Here is a 12,539-nt window from a genome sequence, read left to right on the forward strand (position 1 = left end):
TCAATCCATAACTAGAGGTGTATTTGATCTAAACAAGGAAATTACAAGTGTACGAAGGGCAAGTTGGCTGTGGTGGACTGGTCGAATGACAATGGCTAAAGTTTAAAGAATTAGCACGTGGTTTACAACAAACATACATTCCATTGATATATCAAACCCCAACAGGAAACCTGTTCCAACTGGCTAAGAAGAGAAGATTAAGATTGTATTAGATCAAGGGAGGAGCAAGAAACTAATGGAAAAGTAGCAGGATGCTAAACAAATGGACCGTAAAAACTTCTAGGAGGTATGTAAAAAAACGAGAGATATTAAAAAGGATAAATGTGAGCCCATTGCAGGTAGGGTCAAGAAAATTTATAATTGATAATAATTAAATGGCAGAGAAACTAAACAAACACTTTTGTGCCTGTCTTTACATAGGAAGATGTATAAAAACCTCCTAGAAATTCTAGAGGACTAAGGGACTGGTGAGAATAAGGAACTGAAAGTAGTAAGTATTGGTGAAAATGCAGTACTAGAAAAATTAATGAGACTGTGTCTTGATAAATCCTGTGAAGACCTACATCCTAAAGTGTTGAATGGTGTGGTTGTAGAGACAGTGATCATCTTCCAAAGTTCTATAGATTTTGGAATGGCCCCTGCAGATTGGGATGTTACCCTCATTATTTAAGGAAGGAGAAGAGAGAAAACAGGGAATGATAATCCTAATAGCCTGACATCAGTAGTAAGTAATAATTATGGGGAGACAATGGCATAATGGTACTTTCACTGGACTAGTAATCCAGAGACCAAAGGTAATGCTTTGGGGCCCAGGTTCTAATCCCACCATAGCAGATGGTGAAATTTAAATCGAGTGAAAATCTGGAATTAAAAAGTCTAATGATGATCATGAAACCATTGTTGATTGTTCTAATGAAAGATGTCTGATAAAGTCCCAGAGATTATCATACAAAAAGAGAGTAAGAATAAATGGGTTATTCTCATCAACATCACACTGGCACAATGGTTAACACTGCTATCACACAGAACCAGAGACACAGGTTTGATTCCAACCGTTGGGTGACTGTGTGGCATTTTCACATTCTCCCCGTGACTGTGTGGGTTTCCTTCAGGTGTTCCCATTTCCTCCAACAATCCAAAGATACACAAGTTAGATCACCTGGCCATGCTAAATTGTCCCACGGCAGAAACTCAACCCCAACCCTCCCCTCTCCCAAGTAGACATCATCCATGAATCGAGGGACAATTGACAACGATAGTATTTTGTTTGCATCATTTGCCATCACAAATGGTATTTATTTCTGTATCAATTATTTTACAAAGTATTTGGATAATGCAAGCCCAGGTCTTGTGCATGTTTTACAATAGTATTCTCCAATCCAAATTATTGTTACCTCAATTCAATTGACTGTTCACTTTTCCTTGGAAAAGCCATTCTCGAACTAGCAATAATAAACATACCTTCTTTCAAAGCTTTATCCATGTTGTGTGAAAGGACCACTCTTCGTGTTTGCACAGATTCAGATGAATTGCCTGACAGACGACCCTGAAATTAAATATTTGTGTCATGAGTATATTTGTCCAGAGAATAAATACCCATCAAGACAATTTTGTTGTCTTTATTTTAGAACAAAAGAAGCCACAAACTTTTTCACCAAGAGTTGCCAACTTTGGCTGAAACCTGCAACCTTAATTATCTGACATCCTGTTTCCTATTGATCCATTCCCAGCATTATTCCCGACATATCCATCCTCTTGGCACACGAATCTCACAGCATTTAGGAAACCAAAAGTCTCAATAGGGTGATTCAAGGCACAGTCTTGCTATCGCCCATCTCCTTTTGTATTAAACTAACAAGTGTTGACATTTTTTCGTTAATGCCCCTACATTTTTTTTATCCTGTGCTGCTTCCCGAAAACGTACCTTCAAGTCCCGGAGGATTAGCAATACTAGCTCTAGCACAACGATCATAATATCCAACAAGCAGCTTGACACAGCTTAGATAAGGATATTATAACCACTCTTATCCACTGGCAAAGGCTCCTGGATTTCTCTTCCTTCACAGTTCACATAGTGTTCATGCTTCTATTAGGTGAGATGAACCATTATTGTGTTTATGAATAAAAACCCCATGAAATAGAGTATTTGTAATACGTACTGATGGATAGGTCCAAAATTTTTAAATTTCCCAGTAAATTTAGGCTCTATAAAACATGCCTAGAACCACGCACAGTGGCACAATGGTTAGCACTGCTGCCTCACAGTTCCCGGGACCCGGGTTTGATTCCCAGCTTGGGTCACTGTGTGGAGTTTACACATTCTCGCCAAGTCTGCATGGGTTTCCTCCCACATTCTGAAAGACAGGCTGGTTAGTGCATTGATCCGAACAGGCGCTGGACTGTGATGAATAGAGCAATTTCACAGTAACTTCATTGCACTGTTAATGTAAGCCTTACTTGTGACTAATAAATAAGATCCTCGGGTTCAGCAGTGTGATGAAATTTTTTTTATTGTACATACATATAGAATAACGCCAGTCCTTTTCCTCTTAAACTTGAGAGTTAATTTTCTTTATTATTTTGGGAAACGTGGGCATCGCTGACTAAGCCAGCATTTATTGTCCTCCTTAAATGATTCGAGAATTGGTAGAATCAAAAGGTCAACACATTATATGCCAACCTTCATATTTAGTAATTACAGATTAAATTATTTTACTAATAGATAAGAGACAAACAAGGCCATTCAGTTTATTTATCTTATTACTTCAACATGTACACTTGTGAAATCACCTCATATTCCCAGAACAGTTCCCAAACTTCCGTTAATTAGAGATTTTTTTGTTAGAACAGATTGCTTCTCAAAATTGAGAGATATCGGTGACTTTGTTCTATCAGTAGCACCTTGTTTTGCTGCAATTACATTGTAACATCCACGAGGATGGCTCTTTTCCAGTTTTCTGTTCTTTTGTCTAACCTACAATAAGTAGGATCTCTTGATCATTTGCGAAATTAAGGCCACAACTCCCATGTTCAGTGCACCAATCTGGCAAGAAGGTTCATTCTATTAAGAGGCCAAAACATTGTGAGATTTCAGGAAGAAATTAGATATAGCTCTTGGAACTGAAGGGATCAAGGGATATGGAGTGAAGGCAAAATCAGGATATTGATTTTGATGATCAGCCATGATCAAAATGGATGGTGGATGAGGCTCAAAGGGCCAAATGGCCTACTCCTGCTTCGATTTTCTACGTTTCTGAATTCATGCCTAGTAGTGGCAAAAGGTGAGGGGGACTGAATTTGATATATTGGTTTAAATTGTATTTAAACTACCCAATTTTTTTATGTTGCTAGCAAACAAAATTAGACCTAGTCCAACTATCCAAGTGAAGGACTGACACAAAGAACTACTTGTATTTGTACAACATCTTTCACAAACTCAATGTTCCAAAACCCCAGATCATTTATTTTAAGTGATGTTATTTGATGAATAAATATTGTCTGGGACCTCAGGAGAATGTATCTGCTCTCCTTCAAAATAGTGCTATGGAAACGTTTATGTCCAGCTGAGTGAGGACAGAGCCTTTGGTTCAAGATCTGAAAGGCAGTGCTTTTGACAATGCAGCACTCCCTCAATACGACTCCAGACTGTCAGCCTGGATTTTGTGCCCAATCGCCTGCAATGGCAGTTTTCTGACTTATGAGACAGATTAGCAAGGCGCCCAACAATCACAAGGTTGCCAAAATTAAGATAAAACACCAATCAAAAAAATTTACTTTTCCATTATCAAAACCTCACCAGGAAATAGAAATACCACCATTATAGCCATCCGTATTTATTGAAAGAAGAGAGAATGTTGGAGGAGGGTGGTGGAAACATGCATGTGCAAATTGAACTGAATTTTGCTTATAGCACTGAAACCAAATTGCTACAAATAGAACAAAACTGCACTAGTTTGAGCTCCGACTATCTTTGCCACCTGAAAGAGGTGAATCACGTAGGGATAATTTACAATATGGGATAACTTAAGAAATAAAAACTGATAGAAAGTCAATGCTTCTTTATGAACGCAGGGAGATGATCATGAAAATAAAACTGCAGAACAATGCTCTATTACTACAAATGGCATCTGCTCATTTCCCAAAAGGATAGAAGCAGAGTGCTCCTCAGTCCATAACTCAGGTGATTCACACTGTTCGTAGATTTCCACACTTTAATACTGCAACATGCCACTGAGAAATTACAGATTGGAAAGACCACGAATACAAACGAAATTCATGGGTGACTCAGTGCAAATTAATATACCAGCATTTTAAAAAATGCCTTTGACTATAATTTAAATGTTAAAGACAGGAGCCAAAAAGATTCCCAACTTCAAACTGCAGATCCCTACTGTTACCATGGTTTTATATTCAGCATCCACACTGGCAACCTTGTCAAAGGCTTAATATAAAGCACTTCTGGGCAGCACTTGCTGCAAAACAAGCTCTCTCTTTGAATACTGTGGCTCAGTTGTAGGTGGTATTACAGAGCTTTGTGTTTTTTTTGATTCTCATGCTGAGCTCTCAGCCTCAGTCAGCCCAACAACTGAAGGAAAGCACAGGAAAAAAGGCAACATAATCAAATAAATTGAGCAAGTCGACTCAGGCCATCTTTCCAACTAATTATGGCACAGCAGTCAAGTGCTTGAAAGCAGTTTGATTCGCCACACTTTGTCAGGTAACAGTTTGTGACACAGGGAGGGGGAAAATAATACTAAATCAAGTCTTCTTAAATGTAATGGTAAAGGCAAGCTACATGGACACAATTTATTTTGTATCGTATAAAACTAATATCTCTCATATAGACACACCCTCTACTTCTCAGCAACGATAGTCACCGTCATCACCACACCTGGATTGTTGCAGATGTTTCTTGAAAAGGTAACTGCGCCTATGTAGCACAGCAGCCACCATGCATACAGACCATGGGCACATTCCAGCAGGAACTATAAAAGTAACCTCTGACTTGGACATCCTCTATGCACTATATTTATGACATAGGATGTTGTGTGCCTATTATGATTCTGTCCATGAGATGAAGAGCTAGATTTAAATAGCAGCTTTAATGTTTCAGAGCATAATAAATATAATGAGCTACTTTGAAGTGATTTCTATTATGTAGGCCAACATGACAGCCATTTTAAAAGCAACAGATTCCCAGGAACAGCAAGCAACGAGACGATTCACTAATTCATCTGGTTTTAGTGGTGCTGCTCCAGGGAGAAATGCTCCTCCTAGGAACAGAATTATTTGTCTTTCTTCTAAAGGTGCCGCAGTGTCTTCAGACAACATTCAAACTGCTGGAAGGCAGGTGCCTCCAACAATGTAGCATTCCCTCAGGATAGCACAGATTGCATCACCCCTGCCATCTGCTCACATCACAGTGATGCAAATCAGCTCCAGGGACACTGACGACTGATTAACACAGCTAAAAATTCACACACGAGCAAATTATTTGAAAGACATGAAGTTAACATGTGTTCCGACACTGCTCAAGCCTAGGAGAATGAATATGCATTCAGCATTGAAAGAGGTTTTCTCAGCCATCAATGCGTAATTCCTTCATTTGTATTCTTCTAAAACTTCAGTGAAAACTAACTACCCAGTGGGTCACGGTCACCACAAATTATCAACAATTATAGTTGCTGAATAAACATTGCCGAGATTGGATGTGCCTACAAATGAAAGCTTCTGTATCACTATTTTGTAAATGGGCTACCCAAAAAAATAGACCAGGAGACACACAATATCTGTGTTGTTGCCAAGAATTAGTACTCAGTGAGAGCACAAATCATAGCAGCTGTTATCAGGCCTGGTAGGTTGAAATGTCTAGAAGCCAGTGTCAGAAATTCAGCCCCTCAATTCAAGCATATTTATGTTGAAGGCAAAGATTTCAGCAGAGAAGGAACACAATGAAACCAATATTTTACAAAAACTGTAGCTATGGAAATTTGGTGTTCTAGTATCTAAAATTGATCATGATCTTCTAAATCTCCAATCCAAAGAATGCAGCCTTGTGCGTTGAAACAAACAGCTAATCAAATATACTAAATGTTGGAAGAGACTTCTGATAATTGTGTCCTCTGCAACAAGTGGAAAATGAAAACACAGTGAATTTCCGACCTAACCATTGCTCCCAACCACCAAACAAAAATGTTCAAATAAATTGTCTCCAATTCATCAGTATTGATTCAGGTTCAGCAAACAAGGAGAAATTAAAATGTCACTATTGTGCACGCACATACAGTACTTGGAATATTTGCTGAAAAAAATAGGCAGAAGGATAACATGGTTGCTGCACAATGAAGAAATGCCCGGAACTAAATAATACCACATGCTTTTGTAGATTAGAAATGTGTTCATTTCAACTATGTGCAGTCAATGCTCTTACAGACAAATATTTGTCTTTTGCAAAAATTGAGGATGGGTGAGGAAACCATTTTTGAGATCAAGTTCCAGGGTTCCCTATAAATCAATGAATATCAGAGGTAGGAAGCAGAGTTGTGTGTGATCAGAGATAAGAGGCTGCTTGGCTTTGCAAGCTCTCAATCAGATGGGGGAGGGAAATGGGCTCTGGTCGAAGAGACACAGCCTATTATCATCTAAGGACTCCAGGAGATTCATCCTGGCAGAGCCAGAGGAGAGAGTTATTAGAATAGGATTTACCACTGGTGATTGATTTAAAACAAACATTCTCAAAAAACTTAGCAAGTTCCTGGAGATGGTCACTCAAAATTATTACTCAGTAAAACAGAGATGTGGGAACCCAATGGAGAAACAATGGGCTGTTTGCTAAAAGAACTGTAATTCTGTGGAATGCATTGGGTGATAAATATAAAAGAGGAATGTTCCTCCTTGTAGTTTGATATATAAGTTGCTTAAATTTTTTTTAGTCATTGTTCACAGTAAAGTTTTTAAAACATGTTGGGTGATTCTTTCAGCCTTTAGCTCAAATCTCTTTAAAAGAGATCAGTCTCTTTGGAGATCATAACACTACCTACTGAACATAGCATATGACTACACATAGGCACAAAAGCAGAATTTAGAACGAGCTACGTGGCAGTTATAGAAGCTACAATGCTGGCCAACGATAAGGCAGACGCCTGTCCTAAAATCCTCCATATGACACAATTATTTGGAACATCTGGATCAAAATCTCCACAGTAACCAAAATGGTAAAACATTTTATGGGGCAAAAACATAAGTATTTCAACACCGTCCGTTCATATAATTCTGCTTCTGCCAACACTGAGTGCCACCTTGAAGAGATCTAATATGTTTTTTTTCATTAAAAGGGCTGGAAGGTACTGAAAGTAACTAACTCAGCCACTGGTGTCAATGCTGGCAGAGAAAAAAAGAGCTGTCCAGTCTAATTCCACTTCCAGCTCACGTCCATGGCCTTGTATGGGACTTCAACTGTAGATCAAGTTTTCTTTATTTAATGAGGGCTTTGGCCTCCACCACTCTTTCAGTCAGTGAGTTCCAGACTTTCATTACGCTCTAGATGAAAATGTTGCTCTATTTCTCTCGAATCCTCTCCTAGTTATTTTAAACCCACGCCCCCTGGTCATTTATCTCTCTAACAGAACAGGTTCTTGCCATCCACTCAATTACATCCCCTGAGCTACCTCCGTTCCAAAGAACACAATCCTTTCCTATCCAATTTCTCCTCATTGTCCTGGCAACATCTTCAAATCTCCTTCATTCCTTCTTTAGCATAATAATCCTTTCATTCCTGCAATGTGACAGAAGTGTACACAGTATCGTAAATGCAGTCTAACTAAACAGTTCTGGTATAATCTGCCTGCTCAGATATTATACTCCTCCCCAAATCATTTTTAAAAATTCAGATGTTCAGAATTTTACCAAAGTTAGTGGTGCCTTCCCTGGTGAGGGATTGTGTTTAATTTTGCCCTTTTGAGCAACTTAAATCTTCCATGACTTACATTAAACTGAAAGTATTAAGATTTATATAATTGTACAACATTAAATATTTTACCATCTTCTTGTTAAAACGCCAAAAACCTGACCATGCTAAATGCCATCATTTTAACACAAAAACTTCGATTAAAAATAAATTTGTGGTTCATCATTTACCCTCACTTTGCGTGTTACACCCATCTCACTTGACTGACGGGCAGTCATATCTGGAAAACCAGATACTTTCCTGGCTTATCTAGTCCAACTATCTTTTGTCTAATTGGAAGGCTAGGGAAGTGGGGGCAATGGCAAGCTGGATTGCAGTTCTGGTTTTAGAGATAGGGAGGAGTAAGGCTACGGGGCGAGTATGATGCATTGCATCTGGCAGTCTTAAGGGATCTCATGTTGGCTCCCTTCTCTTCCTCATTTACACGTTGCATAAGCCAGCATCAGAAATTCAGCCCCTCAATTCAAGCATATTTATGTTGAAGGCAAAGATTTCAGCAGAGAAGGAACACAATGAAACCAATATTTTACAAAAACTGTAGCTATGGAAATTTGATGTTCTAGTATCTAAAATTGACCATGATCTTCTAAATCTCCAATCCAAAGAATGCAGCCCTGTGCGTTGAAACAAACAGCTAATCAAATATACTAAATGTTGGAAGAGACTTCTGATAATTGCATCCTCGGTAACCACAAGGGGAAAATGAAAACACAGTGAATTTCCAACCTAACCATTGCTCCCAACCAAACAAAAATGTTCAAATAAATTGTCTCCAATTCATCAATATTGATTCAGGTTCAGCAAACAAGGAGAAATTAAAATGTCATTATTGTGCGCATACATACAATACTTAGAATATTTGCTGCAAAAAATAGGCAGAAGGATAACATGGTTGCTGTACAATGATGAATTGGGGGGCGGGGGGGAGGGTGGTGACGGTGGTGATGATGTTGGTGTGAACTAACCAATGGCGATGCTGTGGAAGTGAAATAAGAACATAAGGAATAGGAGCAGGAGTAGGCCATCTAGCCCTTCGAGCCTGCCCCGCCATTCAATAAGATCATGGCTGATCTGACGTGGCTCAGTTCCACTTTCCCACTTTCTCCCCATAACCCTTAATCCCCTTGCCTATCAAAAACCTATCTACCCGCGTCTTAAATATACTTAGCGAGGCAGCCTCCACCACTTCAACGGGCAGAGAATTCCAGAGATTCACCACCCTTTGAGTGAAGAAGTTCCTCCTCAACTCCGTTCTAAACTGCACCCCCCCCCTCATCTTGAGGCTGTGCCCTCTAGTCCTACTGTCCTTTCTGAGCAGGAAGAGCCTCTCCACCTCTATCCTATCCATCCCATTCATCATCTTATACGTCTCAATGAGATCTCCCCTCATTCTTCCAAACTCTAACGAGTACAAGCCTAGTTTATTTAGCCTCTCCACATAGCTCAACCCCCTCAACTCCGGTATCAGCCTAGTGAACCTCCTCTGCACTCCCTCCCAGGCCAACATAACATAACATAACCCAAGAGCCAAAACTGTGAATTGTCCAGTTCACTTTGAGACATTGACAGGCAAGGGGGTTATAATTTGAGGCAAAGGTGTGGAGTTTGCCACCAAGCCTAAAGTCAATGACTTTGCTGTTATCAGTATTAACTAAGATATGTTGGACTGGGGTAGGCACACTAAGTAGTCTCACAACACCAGGTTAAAGTTCAACAGGTTTATTTGGTACCACAAGCTTTCAGAACATTGCCCCTTCGCTCCAAAAGTTTGTGCTACCAAATAAACCTGTTGGTCTTTAACCTGGTGTTGAGAGACTACTTACAGTATCAACTAAGGAACAAACAAAGAGAGTCTAGTGGGTGACGTACAGAACTGATGTACAAATTTTCACTTTGTGGGTAGTTAAAGTCAAGAACAAATTTCCCCAGATAGGATGGAGCAGGTTCAATTGAGGTGTTTAAAAGAGAATTGGATTGCTCTCTGAAAAGAACATGCAAGGTTAAAGGAATAAGGCCAGGGAGTGAGACAAGGTAGAGTGCTCTTTCAGAGAGCCAGCGTAGACTCAAATGAACAGAATAGCTGCCTTCCGCACCATAAGACTTCTGATTTTTTGAAGAAAGTTGCACTTAACATAAGAACATAAGAAATAGGAGGAGTAGGCCATCTAGCCCTTCGAGCCTGCCCCGCCATTCAATAAGATCATGGCTGATCTGTCGTGGCTCAGTTCCACATTCCCGCCCTCTCCCCATAACCCTTAATCCCCTCTCTTATCAAAAACCCATCAACCCGCGTCTTCAAAATATTTAGCAAGGTAGCCTCCACCACTTCAATGGGCAGAGAATTCCAGAGATTCACCACCCTTTGAGTGAAGAAGTTCCTCCTCAACTCTGTTCTAAACCGCCCCCCCCCTTTATCTTGAGGTTGTGCCCCCTAGTCCTACTATCCTTTCTGAGCGGGAAGAGTCTCTCCACCTCTATCCTATCCATCCATCTTATACGTCTCAATGAGATCTCCCCTCATTCTTCTAAACTCTAACTTCATGTCTGAATGTTGGGACAAGCACAGTAGCAGAGGGCAGATAGACACATGATGGAGAAGTAGAGCACATTGTTGTCAATGTACATTTGAAAGCCAATTGCATATGCAACATGTAAATGAGGAAGAGAAGGGAGCCAAGGTGAGATCCCTTAGGACTGCCAGATGCAATGCATCATACAGAAGAGGAGAAAATGGTATTACAGAAACCCTTATAGAATTATAGGATCATATAAACAAGAGCAACTACTGAGCCGGACAGTGAAGAAATGATGTTGGAGGCCGGTATGGTCAACCATATCAAAGGATGTAGAGACATCAAGGAGGGAAAATGTGTCAGAAATTCCTTGATTAAACCTGTATCAGTGCTGTGGCTGAGCATGAAAGCTGGTGGGAAAGATTTAAGCAAACTGGCATTGATCTGGGTGATTTATTCAAGGGCTCGGAAGATTAAGGAGAATCCCAAGGCGTTCTACAAATATGTGAAGAGTAAAAGGATGAGAAGAGAAGGGATAGGACGTATAAAAGATGAAGGGGGAAAAGTCTGTTTGTAACCGAAAGAAATGGCAGAGGTGCTTAATGAGTACTTTGCCTCGGTATTAACGGTGGAAAGTGATCTGGGAGGTTGTACTACAGGTTTGCGGCAGACTGAAAAGATTGAGTATGTGGATGTCAAGAAAGAGGATGTGCTGGAATTTAAAAGTTCCATCAAGATAGATAAGTAGCCAGGACCGGATGGGATGTACCCCAGGTTACTGTAGGAGGTGAGGGAAGTGATTGCAGAGCCCCTGGCGATGATCTCTGCATCGTCGACGGAGACAGGAGAGGTTTTGGAGGATTGCGGATGTGGTTCCTACTTTCAAGAAAGGGAACAGGGATAGCCCGGGAAATTACCGACCGCGAGTCTGACCTCAGTGGTTGGTAAGTTGATGGAGAGGACTCTGAGGGACAAGATTTATGAGCATTTAGAGAAGTTTTAGAATGATCAGAAATAGTCTGCATGGCTTTGTGAAGGGCAGGTCGTGCCTTACGAGCCTAGTTGAGTTCTTTGAAAATGTCACTGAACACACTGACAAAGGAAGAGCGGTGGACGTGGTTTACATGGACTTCAGCAAGGCACCTGATAAGGTCCCCCATGCAAGACTTCTTGAGAAAGCGAGAGGGCATGGGATCCAAGGGGCTTTGGCCTTGTGGATCCAGAACTGGCTTGTCTGCAGAAGGCAGAGGGTGGTTGTGGATGGGTCTTTTTCTGCATGGAGGTCGGTCACCAGTGGAGTGCCCCAGGGATCTGTTCTAGGACCCTTGCTGTTTGTTGTTTTCATAAATGACCTGGATGAGGAAGTGGAGGGATGGGTTAGTAAGTTCGCCGATGATACGAAGGTTGGTGGTGTTGTGGATAGTCTGGAGGGATGTCAGAAGTTGCAGCGTGACGTAGATAGGATGCAAGACTGAGCGGAGAAGTGGCAGATGGACTTCAACGCAGATAAACGTGTAGTGGTCCATTTTGGCAGAACCAACAAGATGCAGGAGTACAATATCAAGGGTAGGAGTCTTAGCTGGGTTGAAGAACAGAAGGATCTTGGGGTCCAGGTCCACAGGACTCTTAAATCGGCCTCGCAGGTGGAGGATGTGGTCAAGAAGGCGTATGGTGTACTGGCCTTCATTAATCGAGGGATTGAGTTTAGGAGTCGGGAGGTAATGCTGCAACTTTACAAGACCCTTGTCAGACCCCACTTGGAGTACTGTGCACTGTTCTGGTCACCTCACTACAGGAAGGATGTGGAAGCTATTGAGAAGGTGCAGAGGAGATTTACAAGGATGTTGCCTAGATTGGGAGGCATGCCTTATGAAGATAGGTTGAGGGAGCTAGGTCTCTTCTCCCTGGAGAGACGAAGGTTGAGAGACGACCTGATAGAGGTTTATAAAACGTTGAGAGGAATAGATAGGGTGGATTCTCGGAGGCTATTTCCCAGGGCTGAAATGGTCGCTACGAGAGGTCACAGGTTTAAGGCACTGGGGAGCAAGTACAGAGGAGAT

The 12,539-nt window shown here is 41.0% G+C and overlaps 1 protein-coding gene across 1 annotated transcript in view; it reads right to left on the reverse strand.

Moving 5' to 3' along the window:
- The window catches only part of snx25 (sorting nexin 25), a 217,221-nt gene that overhangs the window by 181,823 nt on the left and 22,859 nt on the right, over positions 1-12,539 (reverse strand). Inside the window, exon 3 of the mRNA XM_080189403.1 lies at positions 1,462-1,546. Coding sequence (XP_080045529.1) covers positions 1,462-1,546 — 85 coding nt within the window. The remainder of the gene's footprint in view (positions 1-1,461; positions 1,547-12,539) is intronic.

Source organism: Carcharhinus amblyrhynchos, chromosome 5 (assembly GCF_965287045.1).
Source record: "Carcharhinus amblyrhynchos chromosome 5, sCarAmb.v2.hapA, whole genome shotgun sequence".
NCBI lineage: Eukaryota > Metazoa > Chordata > Chondrichthyes > Carcharhiniformes > Carcharhinidae > Carcharhinus > Carcharhinus amblyrhynchos.